Source organism: Piliocolobus tephrosceles, chromosome 17 (assembly GCF_002776525.5).
Source record: "Piliocolobus tephrosceles isolate RC106 chromosome 17, ASM277652v3, whole genome shotgun sequence".
Classification (NCBI taxonomy): domain Eukaryota; kingdom Metazoa; phylum Chordata; class Mammalia; order Primates; family Cercopithecidae; genus Piliocolobus; species Piliocolobus tephrosceles.
The window spans coordinates 53,755,806-53,781,355 of NC_045450.1; the positions used below are offsets into that span (position 1 = coordinate 53,755,806).

At 41.8% G+C, this 25,550-nt stretch overlaps 1 protein-coding gene across 2 annotated transcripts in view; it reads left to right on the top strand.

Moving 5' to 3' along the window:
- Positions 1-25,550, top strand: part of TANGO6 (transport and golgi organization 6 homolog) — a 264,852-nt gene that overhangs the window by 56,126 nt on the left and 183,176 nt on the right. For both annotated transcript variants that reach the window (XM_026456487.2, XM_026456488.2), the window contains exons 8-12: positions 6,693-6,805; positions 8,611-8,787; positions 13,281-13,413; positions 15,047-15,238; positions 24,940-25,074. In XM_026456487.2, the coding sequence (XP_026312272.1) occupies positions 6,693-6,805; positions 8,611-8,787; positions 13,281-13,413; positions 15,047-15,238; positions 24,940-25,074 (750 nt within the window). The remainder of the gene's footprint in view (positions 1-6,692; positions 6,806-8,610; positions 8,788-13,280; positions 13,414-15,046; positions 15,239-24,939; positions 25,075-25,550) is intronic.

The window sequence follows — 25,550 nt, forward strand, 5'->3', positions numbered from 1 at the left end:
GCCAAGATCACACCACTGCATTCCTGCCTGGGCGACAAAAAAAAAAAAAAAAAAAAAAAAAGAAAAGAAAAATAACATGCGAAGTACTGTATTGTGTTTTAGAACTTGAATTCCCATCCCACTTTGCTTCCATGTGATCAGGGAAGACTCCCCTCGCCCCCCAACTAGAAAGAGACTGAACATAAGCACAGTCCAGGGAAATCACACAACATCCAGATGTTGGGGCACAGAGGTGGAGCAGTCAGGCCCTGCCCTCCATGTGCAGGAACAGCTTGTCTCTTGTGCCTTTGCTGCTGCTTCAGTCCATACCGATACCAGTCCAATGTGGAGGAGGCTGGAAGGAACTACTCCAACTGTTTCTTCCATGTGTAGTGTGATTTCATGGGAAGGATTATTCCTTTTTAGTGCTTTGTTTGGCTATTGTAAGTGCTGGCTGAGTTCGAAATGCAGCATTGGTTGAATCAGTCCAGCCTCTCATTTCCCTGAATAGGTTACTAAACTCCAAATATAAACCAATGATCAGGGGATGTTAAGGGGGAAGTGACCAGATTCTACTTTGGGAGTGTATATAGGGGGTAATGTTGGATGTCAGGTGCAGACTGAACTTTAACCTGCATAGGAGTTCAGTACTAGGCAAGAGACTGGAAGAAGGGGGATGTCCTTGGAAGCAGCTGGTCAGAGTATGCCCCTGGAGATCTACTGGAAAACTTGGTATTAATAGAGGGGAGCTGTGTAAGAAAACGGAGCTGTATAAGTAGGAGGAAGGGGAGGTGTTACAGAAGCCGCTGTCCATGGTGCCACACGGACACTTCAGCTCCAGCTTGCAGAGCTTGCAGGACTAGAGTTATTAAAAGCCTGACAAGCTGGGATCTACTGACTCAGAGGGTGGGGACAGCTGGGATAAAATTGGTATAGGCTAGGAACTGAAGCAATGAAAATCTCATTATGCACAGGGGGAGAAGGTAAGTATTGAGAGGCCAGGTGTATGTGTTTGGGGATTTTTAATATTGTAGTAAATACATACGAGATTTACCATTTTAACCATTTGAAATGGTATAATTTAGTGGCATTAAGTCTATTCATGATGTTGCCCAACCATCACCACTATCTAGTTCCAGAACTTTTTCCTCACCCCATATGGAAATCCCGTATCCATGAAGCAATCAGTCCCCATTCTGACCTCCTCCGAGTCCCTGGCAGCCACTAATCTGCCTTCCCTCTATGTGGATTGTGAATGGATTTTGTGTCAGACAGATCTGGGTTTATCCTGGTTCTGCCATTTGCTAACAATGTGTCTTTGCTCAACTGACCGGCTGCTTCTCTGAGCCTCAGTTTTCCGCATTTTTAGAATGGGAACAAAAATGCTTCACCTGCCGGACTCCTCTTATGAAGACTTTTTGTATGTTAAATGTTTGGCTGAATACCTGGCTCACTCTTTAGTGGAATGCAGTACATCGTAGTTATTGTTTGCTTCATAAAAGCAGTAATAATTAGCCAGGCATGGTGGGATGTGCCTGTAGTCTCAGCTACTCGGGAGGCTGAGGCAAGAGAATCACTTGAACCCGGGAGGTAGAGGTTGCAGTGAGCCGAGACTGTGCTACTGCACTCCATCCTGGACAACAGAGCAAGACTTTGTCTCAGAAAATAAAAATATAAAATAAAAAAATAAAAGCAGTAACAGTGGGATTCCTTTAAATTGTGTACTACTATATTCACTGCCTAGTCACCACAAATTCAGGTAGCACCACTTCATAATCTACTCTGATAGGTGCTGAAGAAGGGAGCTTGACTTTTGCCCTCCAGGCTAGTTCAGGAGTTGGGAGATAACTATATACTATATTCCTGGACCAATTATATGTCACAGGCTCTAAAATGCAATTGGAATTTAGAGAAGAAGAAAAATCATTTCATAATGGTTAGGTGCTGAATATTTGAATGAATGAGTGAGTGAATGAATGAACAGTTGAAGATTAAATATATGGCAGGCTTATGGAAGAGGCAGAACTTGTGCTGGGTCAATGTAATAAGTATCATTGCATATCTTTCATCTCCAAAATCAATCTGGTCATTAGGATGCATAGCAGTGCTTAAGGCAGATAAAAGAAACTTTATTTTTTAAAATTATGTATTTTTATTATTTTTAAATTTTAATTGACACAATTGTACGTAGTTATGTGAAACTGATTTTGATTATTGTTTTTAGATTACTAGTCCAAAACTTTTAAATTTTTATTTTATTTTATTTTATTTTTTGAGACAGTGTCTCACTCTGTCACCCAGGCTGGAGTGCAGTAGCCGCGATCTTGGCTCACTGCAACCTCTACCTCCTGGGTTCAAGCAATGATTCTTGTGCCTGAGCCTCTTGAGTACCAGAATTACAGGCCCACCGCACCACACCTAGCTAATTTTTGCATTTTTAGTAGAGACAGGGTTCCGTCTTGTTGGCCAGGCTGGTCTCAAGCTCCTGGACTCAAGTGATCCTCCCCTTAGCCTCCCGAAATGCTGGGGTTACAGATGTGAGCCACCACACCCAGTCCAAAACTTTTATTTTTTATTTTAATTTATTTTTTAGAGACAGAATCTTGTTCTCTTGCTCGGGCTGTAGCGCTGTGGCTCACTGCAGCCTCAAGCCCCTGGGCTCAAGAGATTGTCTTGCCTTAGCCGCCCGTGTAGCTGGGAGTAAGGCATGCACCACCTAATTTTTATTTTTTGTAGAGATGGGGGTCATGCTATGTTGCTGGTCTTGAACTCCTAGGCACAAGTGATCTTCCAACCTCAGCCTCAAAGTGCTGGGATTATAGGCATGAGCCACTGCACCCAGCCCAAAACTTGTAAAGGATACATGTACTTCCATCAAGGAAGTTTAAATGGAGGTAGATTTGAGTTCAGTACAGAAGAAATTTACTATTATTGTTGGAAGGGAGGTGGCAATTGTGTATAGATCAAGGAGAGGCCATTGACATTCTTTAAGATACTGTAGAAAACATTTATTTATCAGATTGAACCAAAAGAAAGCCTTAATTCTAAATCTTTTCACTTTAAAAAAGTCTTATTTCTCTGTTTCTATCTGTAAACTTGATAGATTCTAGTTGGTAAATTGATAAGGGTTTCTTTTTTATTTTTTATTTTTTTTATTTTTTTTGAGACGGAGTCTTGCTCTGTTGCCCAGGCTGGAGTGCAATGGTGTGATCTCGGCTCACTGCAACCTCCACTTCTTGGGTTCAAGCAATTCTCCTGCCTCAGCCTCCCGAGTAGCTGGGATTACAGGTGTGCACCACTACGTCCAGCTAACTTTCATATTTTTGTGGAGACGGGTTTCACCATGTTGGTCAGGCTGGTCTCGAACTCCTGACCTCGTGATCCACCCGCCTCTGCCTCCCAAAGTGCTGGGATTACAGGTGTCATGAGCCGCTGCGCCCAGCCGATAAAGGCTATTCTTAATTTTTCTCTCTCTTTCTGCATGCTCTTCCCCTCATCGTTATCCATTTAACCTGCTTTATTTTTCTTCCTAGCACTTGTCACTACCTGGTAGTATATAGTTGGTTTTTCTTGCATGCCTCCTCAACTAGAATGTTAGCTCCTTGAAGCAGATACTTTGTTCAGCACCATATCTGCAGGGCTGCAGGTGTGCTAGCACAAAAGTGGCCCTCAATAAACATTTGTTGAACCTTTACACAAAAATAAATAGCATATGTATAAATAGCTGTACATTATTTCCTAAATTTTAGGCACAAGTAGTACTTGTTCCTTATAAGAAGATATAGAAAAGTATAAGGAAGAAGCAAACAAAAAATTAGTGGAATTTTTTTTTTTTTTTGTAGACTGTTTTATTCTTGTTGCCCAGGCTGGAGTGCAGTGGCACGATCTCGGCTCACTGCAGCTTCTAATTCCTGGGTTCAAGCAATTCTCCTGCCTCAACCTCCCACGTAGCTGGGATTACAGGCATGTGCCACCACGCACTGCTAACTTTGTACTTTTAGTAGAAACGGGGTTTCCACCATGTTGGTCAGGCTAGTGTCGAACTCCTCTCCTTAGGTGATCTGCCCGCCTCAGCCTCCCAAAGTGCTGGGATTATAGGTGTGAGCCACTGCCCCTGGCCAAATCAGAGGAATTTATCAGCAACAACATATATCCCTGAGGAATGTGCTCAGTTGAGTTCTTGTTAAAGTTTGGGGTGCTTTGGCCCTATTAAGCCAGTAAATAATGAAGACTTAACTCCATTTGTTTTTGTTTTCTTTGTTGTTCTTGTTTGGGGGTTTATTATTTTTTGTACAAAAAATCCTGGTAAGGAAGGATGGCTCCACAGGGATTACCTCTGAGAACACAGGATCCAAAGCCGAACAATAGGTCTTTACGTTATCTGGAAGAATCTCTTCTTTTGCCTCCTGTAATTGGTGATTTCATCATTAGGCCTGTACATGACTTCTGAACGGTGCTGTACACAGCACTTCATTTAGCTGGGCTTATGGAGATTAGATCATGCACAGGAAGCTGGCTCCTTGGCTAACAGGCTCCAGAGAGGAGTCAGGAGGCTTAAGGGCTGTGAAAAATTAGGGTTGATTTTTAAGAGACAGGATTCAGTGGAAAAGCACAGAGATTTTTCCAGCTCATGAAAGTACCTCCATGATCTTTAGTTTCATGAACAACATTGATTCTTACCTCAAAACTCTTTCTATAAATAAGGGCCTCTTTGAGCCTCCCTTCCCTTCCCTTCCCTTTTATTTTATTTTATTTTTTATAGAGATGGGGTCTCACCATGTTGCCCAGGCTGTTCTCAAACTCCTGGGCTCAAGTGATCCTCCCTCCTTGGCCTCCCTAAGTGCTGGGATTACAGGTGTGAGCCATCACACTGGGCCCATTTCACCCTCAAAATAGGGCCGCTAGTACTGACTTTGTGAGATTGTTATGATTTTAACGAGCTAGCTCTTTAAAGAATCTAGTATAGTGCTTGGAAGATAAAAACCTATCATGGTTCCCGGAACATATACCATGATCATAATCATTGTCAGCTCCTTTTATTTCTCTTTTTACCGTTATCACTATCCATACTATCAGGTTTTAATTACCTTCTTATAACGGAATTACATTTTGAAATCCTATTGTGTTTAATTGGAGTTTTGAATAACATTTTTGTACTTCTTAAGATACTTTCAATTATCTGCCTTATTATTATTATTATTATTATTATTATTATTATTATTATTATTATTATTAGTTTACTTGGCTGGGTGCAGTGGCTCATGCCTGTAATTCCAGCACTTTGGGAGGACAAGATGGGAGGATTGTTTGAATCTAGGAGGAGTTCGAGACCAGCCTGAGCAACGTGGCAAAACCCCATCTCTACTAAAAATGCAAAACATTAGCCATGCGTGGTGGTGTGTGCCTGTGGTTCCAGCTACCCAGGAGGCTGACATGAAAATATCACTTGAGCTTGGAGATTGAGGCTGCAGTGAGCTGTGATTATACCACTGCATTCCAACCTGGGTGAGAGAGACCACATCTCAAATATAATAATAATAGTTTTACTTTTTTTATTCTTCCCATATATCACAAGCAATATGAAGGATAATGACCCTTACTGATTTTTATATTCACTATAGTACCTAAAACAATGCTTTGAACCCAGTGAGTGTTCAGTAAAAGTTTATTGAATTGAATGCATTTGTTCTAGCCTTATTGAAAGGTACAACTAAAACATGCAACATTGTGATTGTTAATAAAAGTCACCATCCTCACATAATTGTTTTTTGTTTGTTTGTTTTTTTTACTTTTTTTCATAGGCAGTAGTTAGCATCCTCACACACTTAACTGTGTAGAGCCAGTACAGATCTAGGTGAACAGTGCAATTACTTTTCTCTTTTTTGTAAGAGACAGGATCTTACTCTGTCACCCAGGCTAGAGGGCAGTAGCAATGATTATAGCTTCTTGCAGCTTTGAATTCCTGGGCTCAAGCGATCCTTCCGCCTCAGCCTCCCAAGTAGTTGGGACTGTAGGCATGCACTACCAAGCCTGGCTAATTTTTAAATGTTTTTGTAGCGATGGGGTCTTACTGCGTTGCTCAGCTAGGCTTGAACTTCTGGCCTCAAACAATCCTCCCTCCGTGACCTCCAAAAATTCTGGGATTACAGACATGAGCAACTGTGCCCAGCCCTACGGTATAATTTATTTGAACATTTATAGAATTAGGGAGAATAGGACATGTCCATGTGGTGGTCACATCTTAAGAGTGATGAAACTGGAGTAAGCAGTGTTTTGGGTTTGGTTTGGTTTGGTTTGATTTTCCAAATCTAGTTTAAAGTTTTTTCCTTTGGTAATAATTACTTGTTCCTAATAGCAGGGCCTTCAGCAGGAGGACAGTTATATAGTTAAACAATAGGTAGATTAGGAAACTCAGACGTAGCCAAAAGTAGGAAAGGAAGAGGTCAGAAAGCGGGGTAGTTGACCCATTTTGGGCAGTTCTAGAGACTGCACACATGAAATGGTGCTGCTCCAGTTCACTCTCTTGTTTCAGCCTGTCTGCCAAACTCAAATGGTTTCATTGCCATGTCTGAGCACATCCTTGGAGCTAAAATGGTGTGATTCGGATGAGATACTGCTTAAGACACTGAGCCCTGCTAGGTGTTTGGTGTGTGATTCCCATTGCTCTGGCCAGGCAGTCATGGGATTATTCTTCACCATTTCCTTTTTTCCAGGTGTACGTGGTTGGGAATGAACCTTTAACAGTTTTGATGGATTCTCTGCTTCCTGTCCTGGGAGTGCTTTTTCTTCTCTACTGTTTTACTAAGCAGAGTGTATCTCACATAAGGTAAACAATCAAGGGGCCCTTATTTGTTTATAAATAGAATCTTACTTGTTTATAAATTGTGACATCTTTTTTGCATGTTGTTTTTGTTCTTATTTTGAATTTATATTTGCCACTTTGAAATTATCATTTCCTTTCAAAGTCAGGAAAACACTGGGATCTTCCTATTTTGCTCATCTAGAAAAGAACAAGAATTTTGCAGATCACAGGGGCATTGGATACAGTTTTTAGAATGACTTTCCTCAGCCTCTGTCCTAAATCTCAAAGACCAAATCTCTGTTTACATGTGTAAACATGCCATTTTTCGATCAGTGAGAAATACTGCAGTTACATGTCTAGGAAGGAGGAAATAGGGGATGGATGATAATGACCTTGTGGGGAGTTAGAAAACGTGTTTGGGAAATCCAGATCTGAATGTGGCACTTTGTATTTAGCCTGGGATTTGGTGTTGGTGATACAGTGTGTTGTTTAGAAAGAAGGGATTTCTTAGTCATCCAGAAAATACTCCTTTGTCATAGAATTTAAGTAGGATTCATTTTATATCAGCCATATTTTCATAGTAATTTATGTTGTTTCTTCCTCCAGGTAAGAGTTATCTTATCTCAAGTCCTACAGAATTATGATTTTTGGTGTTTGGAGAGCCTCACATGTAATCCAATATACAATAATAGTATCTTCTTCACAGAGTTATTGTGAAGACTCAATATGCATTAATATGTTTAGCATAGTCCCTGGCAAATAGTAAGCTCAATAAATGGTAGCTATCATTATCATCATTGCTAAGTGGTGAAGGAAAACACCATCTTTTGTACTATTCAAAGCTTACATAGTGCCCTTGGCTCTTCAGCTTGAGTCAGCACGTCACTGTAGCCCACAGCCACAATGGCAATGACAAGAGAATGCAGTGGAAGAGGGAGGCTGTACATCTGTGAACTTGGTTTCAAGGGACAGTCCACAAAATAACTCTTGGGTTTTTTTTTTTTTTTTGAAACGGAGTCTCACTCTGTAGTCCAGACTGGGGTGCAGTGATGCGATCTTGGCTCACTGCAACCTCTGTCCCTGAGTTCAGGTGATTCTCCTGCCTCAGTCTCCTGGGTAGCTGGGATTACAGGCACTTGCCACCACGCCCGGCTAATTTTTGTAGTTTTAGTAGAGACGGGGTTTCACCATGTTGGCCAGGCTGGTCTCGAACTCCTGACCTCAGGTGATCCACCTGCCTCAGCCTTCCAAAATGCTGGGATTACAGGCATGAGCCACCACACCTGGCCTCTGGTTTTTGTTTTAAAACTCAAGTCCTCACAGCACTGTCATGTCCTCATCAGAGACAGACAAGGAACATGTGAACATTGATTTAGTTCCTCTGCTAGTTGATTGACACAGGTGAAAGTGGTTGAGGTATCAGCAATATTTTTTTGGTATGCTGTTTCTTGGTCTCCAGCTATTGGTCTTGCTAAGAGTAGATGATTTTTATCCGTGTGTACTTTCTTTGAGAGTACCTGATGCAAAGGCAGTAGTACACTTGGAATTACTGGAAAAAAAAAAAAAAGAAATCACGTGGGGCTCATGTGGCAAATCAGGGTTGCTGCCAGAGCCAAGGATTAGTCAGTCAGTCATTGAATTTCAGGATATTTGCATTCTGAAATTCACAAGAAGCATACTTTCCACTCCTGCATTTCAGTAGTACTAGGAGATCGTGCCAGCATTTAAAATGCAGTGGAACCTGACAGCCTTTCTTTCTTTTTTTATGTTAGCTTGTTAGATGCATGGAGTAAGATGACAAGCTCATTCATAACTGCTTTTTCTGCCAGGTCACTTTGCCAAGAAATCTTATTATGGATTCTGGGGAAGCTAGAAAGGAAGAAGGCAATTGCCAGCCTGAAAGGATTTGCAGGGTTGGACAAAGCTGTGCCCTCTCTCCATTCTCTGTGTCAGTTTAGAGCTGCCACTCAAGGTGGCATTATGATTACCATCAAAGAGGCCATTAGGTGAGTCCACCCATCCTTTATTGTCTCTCTTCAGATTTAGTTCTGCCCAAAAGGCCATTCAGTCATTCAACCACTAAGGGGCGCTGATAGAAAAGAAACCAGAAACTCAAGTGGCTGAGGTGCTTGCTATTTTATATTCTCTAAATGAAACGTAAGCCTTAAATAATCCTCCAGGTTTTTTCCCAAGATGCCTGCTAATAGTTGGTGCAATTAACTGGAGCCTCACAGCTCTGCATCACAACAAGCCCACTTACTCCACCATTTTTGCCAGTTAATCAGGGTAAAGGGCAGACACATGTTCACCCTTAACACCATACTAATCCAATTATCTTTCTGACTCTTAAAATGGTATATGTGTGTGTTTATCTTCAGACTTATTCCTGAGGGAAATTGTCCGATAGCTATCTTTTATGGTAATTTTATGATGGAGATTTGTTTCTCATAGGGATTGATTAGAAAGTGCTTAATAAATATTAGTGAAATGGATCATTTATTTATCCAACCTCTCACAATTGCATATTTTAAATTATTTCCACTTTCTGGATGATCTAATGTTATTACCTCAGAACATAATTTCTTGTTGGTCATAGTCCATGTAATACGAATGGGTGACTGCTATCCTGTTTGGATTTCACATCACATTCAAAGTGCTGCTGTTTGTTGAAGTATTGAAATATTATTTTATATTCATGGTTAACTTGGTAAAGTTTTAAAACACCCCTTCAGTTTGGTGGACTTGAGGAAAATAGAAAAACACATAGATTACAAACAGAATTATCAGTACAAACTCAAGCTGCTATTCTGCCCAGCAACAGTTTATCAAGATGTTTTTGGCCAGACATGGTGGCTCACACCTGTAGTCACAGCACTTTAGGAGGCTGAGGTGGGTGGATCACCTGAGGTTAGGAGTTTGAGACCAGCCTGGCCAACATGGTGAAACACCATCTCTATTAAAAATACAAAAATTAGCCAGGCATGGTGGTGCATGTCTGTAGACCCAGCTACTTGTGAGGCTGAGGCACAAGAATTGCTTGAACCGGGAGGTGGAAGTTGCAGTGAGCTGAGATCGTACCACTGCACTCCAGCCTGGGCAACAGGGCGAGATAGTCTCAAAAAAAAAGAAAAGAAAGAAAGAAGGGCCAGGCGTGGTGGCTCACACATGTAATCCCAGCACTTTGGGAGGCTGAGGTGGGTGGCTCACTTGAGGTCAGGAGTTCAAGACCAGCCTGGCCAACATGGTGAAACCCGTCTCTACTAAAAATACAAAACTTAGCCAGTTGTAGGGGCTGGCACCTGTAGCCCCAGCTACTCGGGAGGCGAGGCAGGACTGTCACTTGAACCCGGGAGGTGGAGATTGCAGTAAGCCAAGATTGTGCCACTGCACCCCCGCCTAGGTGACAGAGTGAGACTGTGTCTCAAAAAAAAGAAAAAAAGTTTATTTAAAGAAACTCTATAAGAGCAGCTTAGATTTTATGATCTTTAGATCCAGAGTTTTTACTTTTCTGGAATTAAATATAATTGTTTGGAATTTACTCTTTATCATTGAATTTTTTTTTTTTTTTTTTGAGACAGAGTTTTTGCTCTTGTTGCCCAGGCTGGAGTGCAATGGCGTGATCTTGGCTCACTGCAACCTCTGCCTCCTGGGCTCAAGCGATTCTCCTGCCTCAGCCTCCTGAGTAGCTGGTATTACAGGCATGTGTCACCACGCCTGGCTAATTTTGTATTTTTAGTAGAGACGGGGTTTCTCCATGTTGGTCAGGCTGATCTCGAACTCCTGACCTCAGGAGATCCACCCACCTCAGCCTCCCAAAGTGCTGGGATTATGGGCGTGAGCCACCGTGCCCAGCCTTACTGTTGAATTTTTAAGAGTGCTTCTTAAGATAATTGTCATGTGTTTTTGTTTTGTTTTTGAGGCTGTGTTGCTCTATCACTCAGACTGGAGTGCAATGGCATGATCTTGGCTGACTGCAACCTCCACCTCCTGGGTTCAAGCAATTCTCTTGCCTCAGCCTGTCGAGTAGCTGGGACTACAGGCGCGCGCCACCATGCCAGGCTAACATCATGTTGTTTTAGAAGTATTTGAATACAGTACTTCATTTTCACAATCAAAATGGCTCACAGAAGTTTAGAAGTGATGTTTATCCATTTTGGCTTTTCCTTCAACATAGAATGTTGTGGAGAAAACATGACTGATCTGAAGGACTCTGGAAGATTCTGGTATAATACAGGAAATATCCTAAGCTAAATGTATAGGTTACTCATTCTATTAGAGGAATAGGAAGTCCATGTTCTTAGTGAACTGGCACACTGAGACATACTGCCTGATGAGATGGTCTGCCAAGTTAATAATTGTACTTTTCAATGAGATGAAGAAACATCTGTCATTTTTTTTTTCTCAATTTAGTCTGAAAAAATTTTATGTCATTGGTCACTGAAATAACACATATTCTTTGTATAATACAAAAAACACATAAAGAGGAAAACAAAAGTCAACTAGTGTCTTATTTCCTGTTCATATTATTTTAGTGTTTTGCTTTTTAGTACATCTTCAATGCTTTTGTATTTGTTTATATGATCATATGGTATAATAATATAGTATCTTGAGCTGTGTATGGTGGTTCATACTGGTAATTCCAGCACTTTGGGAGGCCAAGGTGTGAGGATTGCTCGAGGTCAGGAGTTTAAGATCAGCCTGGGCAACATAGCGAGACCCCATTTCTTTAAAAAAAAAAAAAAGGCCAGGCACAGTGGCTCATGCTTGTAATCCCAGCATTTTGGGAGGCCGAGACGGGCGGATCACATGAAGTCGAGAGTTCGAGACCAGCCTGGCTAACATGGTGAAACTCTGTGTCTATTAAAAATACAACAATTAAACAGGCGTGGTGGCAGTCGCCTGTAATCCCAGCTACTCGGGAAGCTGAGGCAGGAGAATCACTTGAACCCAGGAGGTGGCGGTTGCAGTGAGCCGAGATCGCGCCATTGCACTCCAGCCTAGGTGACAAGAGTAAAACTCCGTCTTAAAAAAAAAAAAAATTATAAAATAAGTATGTACACACACACACAGATGTATATATATATGTATACATGGTATCTTTGTCTTTTCACTTGTCAGAAGAATTAAAAACTAAAAGCCATAGTACCTCATGAGAAAGTACAGATATTTCTTGATCAGCCTGGGCAATATGGCAAAACCCGGTTTCTACAAAAAAATACAAATATTAGTTGGTTGTGATGGTGCACCTCTCTGGTCCCAGCTACTTAGGAGGCTGAAGTGGGAGGATTGCCTCAGTCTGGGAGGTTGAGGCTACAGTGAGCCATGATTGCACCACTGTACTCCAGCCTAGGCAATGAGTGAGACCCTGTCTCAAAAATTAAAAAAAAAAAAAACAAAAGCAGCTGAGTGCAGTGGCTCGTGCCTGTAATCCCAGCACTTTGGTAGGCCAAGGCGGGCAGTTCACGAGGTCAGAAGTTCGAGACCAGCCTGGCCACCATAGTGAAACCCTGTCTCTACTAAAAATGCAAAAAATTAGCTGGGCGTGGTGGTGGGCGCCTGTAATCCCAGCTACTCTGGAGGCTGAGGCAGGAGAACTGCTTGAACCCAGGAGGCGGAGGTTGCAGTGAACCAAGATCGCACCATTGCACTCCAGCCTGGGCAACAAGAGCGAGACTCCATCTCAAATAAATAAATAAATATAGAAATTTTCACAGTAATCATAGCACTGATTTAGCCAGATTTTATAACTTGGTAATCACATTCAACCTACTCATTTTTCTGAACCTTTATGCATTTTCTTATCTAAGCTAATTGGTTCCTTTCAGTTGAGACTGCATGTCCTCCCATGATGATCACATCTTTTTCTGCTGCCCATAACCCTTCAGTAGCTTATCAGAAAAAAGTCAAAGTTCTTTTGAATGACATCCAAGGAAGGCCCTCTGTGATCTAGCCTTACTTTACAGACTTCTCTTTCTGTTTTTCCTCAGGACCCAGAATATCTGCATACGACTTGTGTATACTTTCATTCCTCCTTGCTTTTGTAGAAGTAATAGTAATTCTCCAACATCCATCTTTTTTTTTTTTTTTTTTTTTTTTTTTTAAATAAGATCTTACCATATTGTCTATGTTACTGGAGATCAGTGGCTATTCAGTTGTGACCATAATGCACTACAGCCTCAAACTCGTGGGCTCAAGCAGTCTTCCTGCCTCAGCTTCCTGGTACACTACAGGTGTGCACCACTGTGCCCAGCTAACATCCATCTTCATGAATCTTTCCCTATTTGAGCAAATGACCATGCAGGACATAACAGCCTAGTTTCTGAGAATCAGTACTTTTTTCAGAATGGAGAAATAGTAAAATAAGTTAAATAGATTTGGGGGATCTTTTTAATGATTAACTGTTTGGACATAACAAGTTACTTTAGAAGATTGTTATGGGGTTTAAAATTATGTGCATCTCTGGTGACTCTGCCAAGATAAATTTTACCCTGCATTGCAGTGATGAAGATGAAGATGAAGCCCTGTACCAGAAGGTATCCTCAGAGCAGGGCCGGGTGGAGCATCTCGGGGACTTGCTGTCTCACTGCCAGGAATGCGGTTTGGCAGGAGACTTCTTCATCTTCTGTTTGAAAGTAAGAACTACCTGTAGTTCCTGGTCAGTGTTATTCCAGGGGAGTGCCAGGAAACCCTTTGAATTTTCAAAGCTTTTATAATTTTAGATCCTAAAATGTAGGCCCTAATTTAAGGAAAGCGATCAGAGGACATAAAGGAATTTATTTTTTTAGTAGCCTTTGGATTGGTTTAAAAAGAAGAAACCTTTCTTCACTGGTGCTCGTGTTATCTACTACTTCCCCAAATAATCGGCACTGGCAGTTTAGAGATGAACAAAGCAGAACCCTCGATCTGTGAAAGGGTTAATCTTTGCTCTGTGTTGACAGTAAGAACTCTTTTGAAGTTAATAGCAGGTTTTACAGCTATAGAGTAATCCCTTATCCTTTCTGACTGTTGTTTTGTCAGGTATTTGCAAAGGAGATTTAGCAATTCTGCCTCCTTCATTTCATTTTGCAGGCACCTGAAGCCTTTTCCGGGTTTGTTTCTTAGTGCCAGTGGTTGTGCTTTGCTTGCTTTTCTTCTTTTCTCTGACAGTAACTTGTACCCCATAATGTTACTCCTTGTTGCACTGTATGACATCATAAGCCAGTGACCTCCAGCTCTGCCTTCTCAACTCCTTCCCCTAAATAAAGTGTCTTCTCTAAAAGAACTCTAAGGGAGTTTAAGGTTTCTGTAGGTATGGGAGAATTCGAGGAGGGAATCAGGGCTAACATTTCTAGAACTTGAAGTAGGGGACACTTTTTTATGCTTTCTTACCTCCCATGTTCACACCCATCCCCATGCCCAGCCATACTCTTTCTAAATAACATTCCAAGGGGATGTGTTCTTAATTGTATACTTAAAAAAAGGTGGCTCACTCCCAGCACTTTGTGAGGCCGAGCCAGGTGGATCACCTGAGCTCAGGCATTTGAGACCAGCCTGGGCAACATGGCGAAACCCCGTCTCTACCAAAAATACAAAAAATTAGCCTGGCATGGTGGCTTGTGCCTGTAGTCCCAGCTACTCGGGAGGCTAAGGTGAGAGGATCATTTGAGCCCAGGAGGCAGAGGTTTCAGTGAGCCAGGAAGGGTAGGTGAATAGCCTACAAAACCCACAGTAATACATAATTTCTTAGAAGTTAGTTCTAAGTACCTTAGAGGAAAAGAGCTGTCGTGCTGGAGGCATCTAATGGTCTCCAAAAGGGGTTTGAGAATGTGAGGTGATCTGAGGCTCAGTTCAAGGAAGGCCACTAGTAGAAATCATAGAAATACCCACAAAGCAGAAAGCTTGTCAAACTATTTCTTTGTGTGTGTGTGTGTGTATGCTTTTTATTATGAGATTTTAAATTTTTATATACATGGTATCATACTGTATATATTATTCTGAAACTTACATTTTTCACTCAGTAGTGTTTTTTGAGATCTATGTATGTTGATACCCATATAAATCTAATTCATTTATTTTAACTGCTGTGATTTTATAAATACATCATAATTTTGTCTTATTGCTGGACATTTAGCTTGTCTCCAAGTTTTGGCTATTATAAATAATGTTGCAACAAACACAGACTATTTCTTTAAACATGCAGTTCAAACAGAGTTTTCTACTTATGTTTGAGAAGGCCTTAGTTCTACTGGCTTTATCTTCACTTTTTCTTTCCTGCCATGCTCGTAGGAGTTGACTCACGTGGCCACAGAAAATGAAACAGAGTTAAAAACTGAGCCCTTCTCCAGCAAGAGCCTCTTGGAATTAGAGCAATATCAGACTCTTCTTATGGAAGGCCAAGAGCAGAAGCTGCTTGTCCTGCAGCTGATGGCTGTTCTGTGCGAGAGAATGTCTGAGCAGATATTCACAAACATCACTCAGGTTAGTAGTTGCCACATTCTGGACCCTAGCCTTTTTTTCTTTCCAAAAAATATAGTTTAAAAATGTTGCTGAGAGTGTGATTTGATGACACCTGGATCGTGAGGTGTTTCCTGGAATGCTGGTTAAATATGGAAACTACACAGCCCAGACCAGGCACTGAATCCAAAACGTTCCAGTGTCCTGAGACTCCACACGTTTAACAAGCTCCCAAGGTGATTCTCATGCACATAAAATTTTGTCTTAAATGTTTATATGTTATGTTATAGTAGTTTTCAACTTTGGGTGCAAAAAAAGTTAGCTGGGATCTTTTTCAGTATATTGATAGCCAGCCCACGTTTAGAGATTCTGATTCAGCATGTCTGCATTAAAGCCTGGGCATCTTTGTCCTACTCAGGCTCCATGGATGATTCGAATGTGTATCAAAACTTGAAAATGATTATACACTCAATTTGAAGAAAAGAAATCACTAATAATAGTGAGATCACCTTGAATTTTATTATAGGTCCTCTAACTCACAGTTACCTCCACAACATTCTGTAAAGTTTTAAGATATTTTTAAAAATGCTTTTAGAGGAGTATCGTTATGCGAGTCAGTGCCTGAATTTTATTGGCTCAGACATTATTTTTCCCACCTTTAAAAAAGATAGGAAATAAAAGTAATAAAGCAAAGGCAGTATAGTCGCCAGATTTTACCACTTAACCAGAATTAGTTGTTGCTTGGTTGGTCAATAGGCAGTTGTAAGATGGCATGATTGTCACGCTTAAATCTGATTCTCCAGCTCTTTGTATGGTCGTCATTGTCATCTGCCTTCGGGTGTTGCTAAGCAGCATTTCACTATAGCTCCTGCTGAGAAAATTTGCAGCTGCCTGTCAGCTCTGACTTACCGTGCCTGTTTAATGAGAATTATGCTCATGATTTCTTTCCTGGCCTCTTATTCTTTCAGTTCACTGACCCCGTGTTACTCAGTAGGGTGATTTGTTTCTCCTGTGTTTATATCCATTCCCTGAAGACTTTTTCATCCAGACCTTATGTTTTTGTCTCAGGATGCTAGTTGGAAGGGGAAATGGTCTAAAAACTGATATGACTTGAGCTTTTGCGCTTAGTTCCCTTTACTCCTAATTAAGGAATAATGGTGTCAGGCTGGTAGAAAAATGATTTGTCCCATTAAATTATCCTTCAGCTAAGGTTAAAATGTATCAGGGCAAAAAGAACCACAAGGAAATATTAAATTGCATTTGGTAATCTCACTGCTAGTGATAATATTGGTATATTATTTTATTTTATTATTATTTTTTTGAGACAGAGTCTCTCTCTCTGTCACCCAGGCTGGAGTGCAGCCGCGTAGTCTCGGCTCACTGCAACCTCCACCTCCTGGGTTCAAGCAATTCTCCTGCCTCAGCCTCCTGAGGAGCTGGGATTACAGGTGTGCACCACTGTGCCCAGCTGATTTTTGTATTTTTAGTAGAGATGGGATTTCACCATGTTGGCCAGGCTGATCTTGAACTCCTGACCTCAGGTGATCCACCTGCTTTGGCCTCCCATAGTGCTGGGATTACAGGTGTGAGCTACCGCACCCAGCCATTATTGGTATATTATTTGGAAACACACACATAAAGAAAATAAGTTAATTTTGTGAATATTATTAGGAATCAAGATTTTTAGCATAAAAAAAGATATAAAGTAAAGAACCAGAGTAAAGACACCATAATTTATTTTATTTTAAGAGACAGAGTCTCACTATGTTGCCCAGGCTGGACTTGAATTCCTGGGCTCAAGTGATTCTCCTACCTCAGCCTCCCAAGTAGCTGAGACCACAGGTGCACACCACCATGCCCAGCTTAAAACCCTGTAATATTGAATTTCAGTTGGAAATATTAGTATGAACTCATGATTTATTTTTCTCTTTTTTAAAAATAGATATTTCCAGCTCAGTCCATTGTCAATCCCAAGAAGCAATGACAACCCAGTGTCAATAAGCATTGGCAGAGACAATATACAGTTTCTTTTTTTTTTTTTTTTTTTTGAGACCGAGTCTGACTCTGTTGCCCAGGCTGGAGTGCAGTGGTGCAATCAGGGCTCACTGCAACCTCTACTTCCCAGGTTCAAGTGATTCTCCTGCCTCAGCCTCCCAAGTAGGTAGGATTACAGGCACCTACCACCACGCTTGGCTAATTTTTGTATTTTTAGTAGAGACAGGGTTTCACCATGTTGGCGAGGCTGGTCTTGAACTCCTGACCTCAAGCAATCCATCTGTCTCGGCCTCCCAAAGTGCTGGGATTACAGGCATGAGCCACTGTGCCCAGCCCAATTTATAGTTTCTAAATATTATTTTCTACTAAATTCTAAGCTCTATATGGAATAAGGTTGATTCAAAGTCTGAGGCAGGCAGGAATCATACATTATAAACCTCAAGGCATCTTGTTGTGCTTGAATACAAGAAAGTGACCTGAGATGAATGGGATCATATCTGTAGCACACTGGAGCCAACTTGAAGGGACTACCATTGCCATAGAATTGACAATTAGATCATTAAAAGGAATAACGCCTACAATAGTTGAAGTACATCAAAGATAAAAATCTGAGTCAAAGAAAAAAGCCCTCATATGACATCTTTGGGATTGCCAGGGCATCAACTCATTATTTTGTACATTGATAAGTAAAGGGAAAGAATAAAGCATTTGTCTTGTGTTTCCTGTAGGAATTGTATGTCAGGGTAACCAAATGGTCTATGAAGGAAAATCTTCGTAGAGAATCACAGCTAAAAATTCAAAAACAAAACTAGAAAATTACATCTTGTCTGGGTGCTATGGCTCACGCCAGTAATCTCAGCACTTTGGGAGTCTGAAGCAGGAGGATTGCCTGAGCTCAGGAGTTTGAGACCAGCCTGGGCAACATGGCAAAACCTCACCTCTACTAAAAATACAAAAACTAGACCGGGCACAGTGGCTCACGCCTGAAATCCCAGATCTTTGGGAGACTGAGGTGGGCAGATCACTTGAGACCAGGAGTTTGAGACCAGCCTGGCCACCATGGTGAAACCCCATCTCTACTAAAAATACAAAAATTAGCTGGGCATGGTGACCCGTGCCTATAATCCCAACTACTGGGAGGCTGAAGCAGGAGAATCGCTTGACCCTGGGAGGTGGAGGTTGCAGTGAGCTGAGATCACATCACTGTACTGCGCTCCTGGCTGGGTGACAAGAGCAAAACTCCGTCTCAAAAAACATTTAAACAACAGGAAAGTACATAATGTAAAAAGTAGGGACTTCTGGTGAAAGACAGTGTACTGAACGCATGTTTATCTGCTCTCTCTGGAAGCCATAGGGACCAACAGAACAGGAGAGAAGAGACAGTAGATAAAAGATAATAGCCGACCAGGTGTGGTGGCTCACGCCGTTAATCCCAGCACTTTGGGAGACCGAGGTGAGCAGATCATTTGGGCCCAGGTGTTTGAGACTAGCCTGATCAACATAGCAAGACCCCATCTCTCAAAAAAAAAAAAAAAAAAAATTAGCAGGGTGTGGTGGCAAGCACCTGTAATCCCAGCTATTTGGAAGGCTGAGGCATGAAAAACACTTGAACCCAGGAGGTAGAGGTCACAGTGAGCCGAGATTGCACCACTGCACTCCAGCTTGAGCAACAGAGTGAGACTCAGAAAAAAAAAAAAAAAAAGGTAATAACAAATGTTGCAAAGTTCAGTGGGGAGATACAGCTCACTGTAGCCTTCTACCCAATGGGTTCAAGCAATCCTTCCACCTTAGCCTCCCAAGTAGCTGGGACTACAGGCTTGCAACACCACGCCCAACTAATTATTGTTGTTTGTTTGTTTGTTTTGTAGAGATGGGGTCTCACTGTATTGCCCAGGCTAGTCTGGGCAATAGTAGCTGATCTAGCAACTTGAGAAACTGGAAATCTAGATGTCTGCATGTGGAGAAGCCAAGAAGCACACTACTATACCTCAATAAAGTTGTTTTTTTTAATTTTAATTTTTATTTATTTATTTATTTATTTTGAGACAGAGTCTCACTCTGTTGCCCAGGCTGCAGTGCAGCAGCACAATCTCGGCTCACTGCAACCTCTGCCTCCCGGGTTCAAGCGATTCTCGTGCCTCAGCCTCCCGAGTAGCTAGGATTACAGGCACCCGCCACCACGCCTGGCTAATTTTTGTATTTTTAGTAGAGATAGGGTCTCACCATGTTGGCCAAGCTGGTCTCAAACTCCTGACCTCAGGTGCCTCGGCTTCCCAAAGTGCTGGGATTAGAGGCGTAAGCCACCACGCCCGGCCTAAATTTTTTTTTTAAAAAGAAAAATAAAAAGAAAAGGAGCAAGCTCCTTTTTACTGCAGAACCCTGGACGGACAGGAAGCACCAGATAATCTCTAAAAATGGAGTTGAATTTAGAGCTTAAAACATTTTGAAAGGCTGTATAGGATTCAGTAGATCCCTTCATTTGTTCCTTCCCTTTGTACAACCACCTCCCCTTCCCAGCAAAAGACTAGAGGTTTACTCTTGAGAGATGATGAGCCCAAGAGACTCTGAACTGGGTGGGAGAGGCAAACTGAAAAATAGGAGGTATAAGTTGAAGTCTGCATCCTCAACAATGAGGCCTCCACCCCTTCCACTCAGGTGTCAGAGTCTTGGCAACAGGTTTAGACACCCCCATAGGACTACTGTGAGGATTAAATGAGTTAATACCTGTAACATGTTCAGAATTGTGCTTGGTAAATAGGAAATGTTTAATGTCATTATTATTATTATTTTTGAGATGGAGTTTCGCTCTTGTTGCCCAGGCTGGAGTGCAATGGCACAATCTCGGCTTACCACAACCTCTGCCTCCCTGGTTCAAATGATTTTCCTGCCTCAGCCTCCGGAGTAGCTGGGATTACAGGTGCCCGCAACCACGCCCGGCTAATTTTTGTATTTTTAGTAGAGATGGGGTTTCTCCATGTTGATCAGGCTGGTCTCAAACTGCCAGCCTCAGGTGATCCACCTGCCTTGGCCTCCCAAAGTGCTGGGATTACAGGCGCCTGGACTTAATGTTATTAATAAACTAAACAGTTTATTATTAAATCAAACTAAAAGTGGTTGCTTCTGTTGAGCCTGAGTCAGATGGGAAGAAATTATGTAGGGCACTGCTATTTTTCACAATAAGCTTTCAGGAATATTTGGCTTTTAAAATTATGTACGTTTATAAGAAGTTTTAAGTAAAAAGTAAAGGTCTGTCCCCACTCTCCACAGCATGTATAAATTTTAGAGCAGGCTTCGGTCCCACACCTATTCTTGTGGCTGGCAGCCCCACCAAAATCACAGGAAATGTGTAGTAGGTGGAGGAGCTGCTGTCCAAATGGGTAGGGGGTTTTGGTGTTAACATGAAGAATGTTTGGCGGAAAGGGTACTTCATAGATGACAATGATAGCTGGCTATCTCTTTACAGTTAACGGTTCCCTGTTTTTTTTTTGTTTGTTTGTTGTTTGATTTTTCATACATACAAACATAGAAAGTGTCTATTTTAGTAATAGGGTCATACTACTTGTTTTGATAGCTATACACACACACACACACACACACACACACACACACACACACACACCATGGAGACCGGGCACAGTGGCTTATGCTTGTTATCCCAGCACTTTGGGAGGCTACTCGCAAGACTAAGGCAGGAGAATTTCTTGAACCCGGGAGGTGGAGGTTGCAGTGAGCCGAAATCACGCCGCTGCACTGCAGCCTAGGCGGCAGAGCTAAACTCCATCTCAAAAAAAAAAACTGGAGAGGAATTTAGAAACAGTTGGAAAGCTAAATAATCCTAGTTGAGGAATTTAGAAATGCTTTATTTATTTTTTGTTATTGTTGTTAGAGACAGGGTCTCACTCTTTGTCACCCAGGCGGGAGTGTAGTGGTGCAATCACGGCTCACTGCAACCTTGAACTCCTTGGTTCATGCAATCCTCCTACCTCAGCTTCCTGGGTAGCCAGGACTACAGGTGTGTGCCACTGTGCCTGGCTAATTTTTAAATTTTCTGTAGAGATAGGGTCTCACTTTGTTGCCAGGCTGGTCTTGAACTCCTGGCCTAAAGTGATCTCCTGCCTTGGCCTCCCAAAGTATTAGGTTACAGGCATTAGCCACTGTGCCCAGCTAAGGAGTGCTTTAGAAAACTCCCTGGAGGCAAAATAGTTGGCCCAACATAGTAGAAACAGTTTCTACCTAGTGTTTCTAGAAAGGGCCAGTGTCCTTATCTTCTAGTATGAATAAAATCTTAGGGATGGAGGAGGTGGTGAAAACTGCCATAAACAGCATTGTTCATTTCACTAAGTGGAACTTTTAATAACCTTTCTAGTTTCCTGCATTGCTTCAGAAGACAAGTGTTAACAAGCCATTCTCCTGACTATAAGCTTGCAATAAAGATTCTAGCACAGCATGTGATTTGTCCAGAGAATTAAACATGCAAGCTTGCATGTTATTTGGAGGCTTATTATGACCTTCTCAGCCTTTCCATTTCTAAAATGATTTCTCTCTTTTGAGTCATTAATCCTAAGTATGCATGTGTGTGTGCACGCATGTGCAATTGTGTGCGTCATTTATTCAAAGGTGTTTTAACTTAAGGTGATTAATCCAAATGCATTGAAAATGATGCTGACCAAATTAATTCTATTTAAAGCTTAGTTGTTAGCCAAATGCTATATAAAATCTTGTCTAGGAACAATCTTAATCCTTTCAAATATTTAATACTTAAAAAAAGACTCTAGATCACAGGTCTCCAACCACCTAGGCCGCGGACTGGTACTGTTCTGTGGCCTGTTGGGAAGCCGGCCTCATAACCGGAGGTGAGCAGCGCACAAGTGAGCTTTACCACCTGAGCGCCGCCTCCTGTCAGATCAGCAGCAGCATTAGATTCTCATAGGAGCGCGAACCTTATTGTGAAATGTGCATGCAAGAGATCTAGGTTACACAGTCCTTATGAGAATCTAACTAACACCTGATGATCTGAGGTGGAATAGTTTCATCCTGAAACCATTCCCCACCCCTCTCCCCCTCCCGCCTCTGCCAACCCTGGTGTGCGGGAAAATTGTCTTCCATGAAACCGGTCCCTGGTGCCAAAAAGGTTGGGGATCACTGCTGTCAATCATTTGCACAAGTGGTTCGAAGACACTGACTTCTAGATGAAACTGAATACTACCCTTCCATTCTTTACTTACTAGAATTAGACTGTCAAAATGTCAGGAGTGAGTCAGGGCAGGAATCCCTGAGGAGGAAACCTCCTTTTGAGAAGCAGATCCAGGACCCCTGACATAGTCAGAAAGTAACAGGTTGTTTTTTATAAGGAGAGTATTTTTTAGAGCAGTTTTAGATTCACAACAAAATTGAACAGAAGAGACAGAGATTTCCCTTACACTCCCTGCACTCACACAACATAGCCTCCCCCACTGTCAACATCTCCCACCAGAGTGATGCATTTTTTACAGCTGATCAGTCTACATTGACACATCACCACCCAAAGTCCATAGTTTACATTAGGGCTCGCTCTTGGCGTTGTACAAACTATGGATTTGGACAAATTTGTAATGCCATGTATCCACCATGATGGTATCATACGGAATAGTTTCACCACCGTAAAAATCCTCTGTGCTCCACCTGTTTTGTTCTCCCTCTCTCCTAACCCCTGGCAACCCTTGATCTTTTTCACTGTCTCCATAGTTTTGCCTTTTCCAAAATGTAATATAGTTGAAATCATATAGCATGTAGCCTTTTCAGCTTGGCTTCTTTCCCTTAGTAATATGCATTCGAGGTTGCTCCATGTCTTTTCATAGCTTAATTGTCCATTTTTTGGTGCTATTTTCCATTGTTTGGATGTACCACAGTTTATTGATGCATTCATCTACTGAAGGACATCTTTGTTACTTCAGGTTTTAACAATTATAACTAGAGCTGCTATAAACAGCCATGTGCAGGTTTTGTATGGACATAAGTTTTCAACTCATTTGAGTAAATATCAAGGCAAGCAATGGCTAGATTGTATGGTGAGAGTATGTTTAGTTTTATAAGAAAGTGCCAAACGGTCTGCCAAAGTGGCTGTACCATTTTGTATTCCCAGCAGCAATGAATGAATGAGAGCTCCCGTTGATCTCCATCCTCACCAACATTCCTGGTGAAATCAGTTTTCTGGATTTTGGCCATTCTGTTAGGCGTGTAAAAGTATATAAACAATGCTTTCATTTCCAGTTCTCCAATGCCATAGGATGTGGAGCATCTTTTCATATGCTTTTTTGCCATCTGTATATTTTCTTTGGTGAGATATCAGTTTAGGACCTTTGCTCCTTTTTAATTGGGCTCTTTTCTTTTCAAGATAGGATCTCTTTCTGTTACACAGGCTAGAGTGCAGTGACACTATCATGGCTTACTGCAGCCTTGACCTCCTGGGCTCAAGCAATCCTCCCACCTCAGTCTCCTGAGTAGCTGGGACTATAGACACTTGCCACTCTGCCTGGCTAATTTTTTTTTTTTTTTTTTTTTTTTGAGACAGAGTTTCACTCTGTTGCCCAGGCTGGAGTGTAGTCTCAGCTACAGCTGGTGCTGTCTCAGCTCACTGCAACCTCCGCCTCCTGGTTCAAGCGATTGTTCCACCTCAGCCTCCCGAGTAGCTGAGACTATGAGTGCGCCACCATGCCCGGATAATTTTTTGTAATTTTTTGGTAGAGACAGGATTCACCTTTTGGTCAGGCTGGTCTGGACTCCTAACCTCAAGTGATCTACCCACCTTGGCCTCCCAAAGTGCTGGGATTACAGGTGTGAGCCACCGTGCCCAACCCGGGTTTTCTTATTATTGAGCTTTAAGAGTTCTCTGTAAATTTTGGAAAACAGTCCCCTGTCAGACTGTTTTGGATGAATATTTTCTCCCAGTCCATGGCTTCTCTTTGTATTCTCTTGACAGTGTCTTTCGCAGAGCAGGAATTTTTAACTTCAGTGAAGTCCAGCTTATCATTACTTTCTTTCACGGATTGTGCCTTTGGTGTTGCATCTGAAAAGTCCTCACCATACCTGCAACCATCTAATTTTCCATGGTAGCTGCTAGGAGTTTATAGTTTTGTATTTTGCATTGCAGTCCGTGATCCATTTTGAGTTAATTTACAAGTCATTTTGCTTTTTAATTTTCAGGCAAAATTCATGCAAAGTAAAGGAAGTTGGAGTAGCATATTAAAACGTTTGGAAAAGTATAAGTAGGCTTTCTCATTTATTAAGTGTATGGCCTTAAACAAACAATCTTTTAAAGCCTCAGATTCTTCATTTCATAATGAGGTTGATAGTACTGACCTCCTAGAGTTGAGATGACAACTAAGTGAGATTGTACATGTGAAACACTTGAGAGCTTCCCACTTGCTGAACGTGTGGAGATGCTGGGAATGGGGCTAACCCAGAGAGGGCATGGAAGCTCCACCCCCACCCGCTTGTCCTATCCATCTGTCTGTTCATCTGCATCCTTTGTAATAACCTTTATAATAAGCCAGTAAATGCTGTATATTAAAAAAAAAAAAAAAGCAAAACACTGAACTTCACACCTGCATGGTAAGTAGCAATTGTTCTGGATGGTTCTTGCTATCATGATGTAGATAAAGAAGATGAGGATGTAGACATAAGATGTAAGGAGAATTTTGATTTTTTAAATTATTATTCCTCATTGATTCTCAATTCCCTTTTTTTGGTAGGTGGTGGACTTTGTAGCAGCAACATTGCAGAGAGCTTGTGCAAGCTTGGCCCATCAGGCAGAGAGCACCGTGGAATCACAGACGCTGAGCATGTCTATGGGGCTGGTGGCTGTCATGCTAGGAGGAGCTGTTCAGGTGAGTTGTAGACATGAGCCAAGCTTGAATGGAGGGAAGAGAGAAGCTAAATACCAGTTGTTTTCCTTCCATACCCTTGTGAGAAATAAGAATGGATATTGTACATAGGAGAACCAGGATAAAGAAGTTAGTTTGTTAATGAGAATTCTCTCCAAAGTGGAGAACAAGAAAGTTGCACCGTTTCCACTCTGTCACTTGAATAGACTTCACTATCAGAAGGGAAGGGTCCTCTCTACCTGTTACAATCTTTTTTTTTTTTTTTGAGACGGAGTCCCGCTCTGTCACCCAGGCTGGAGTGCTGTGGCCGGATCTCAGCTCACTGCAAGCTCTGCCTCCCGGGTTCACGCCATTCTCCTGCCTCAGCCTCCCGGGTAGCTGGGACTACAGGCACCGCCACCTTGCCCGGCTAGTTTTTTTTTTTTTTTTTTTTAGTTTTTTAGTAGAGACGGAGTTTCACCGTGTTAGCCAGGATGGTC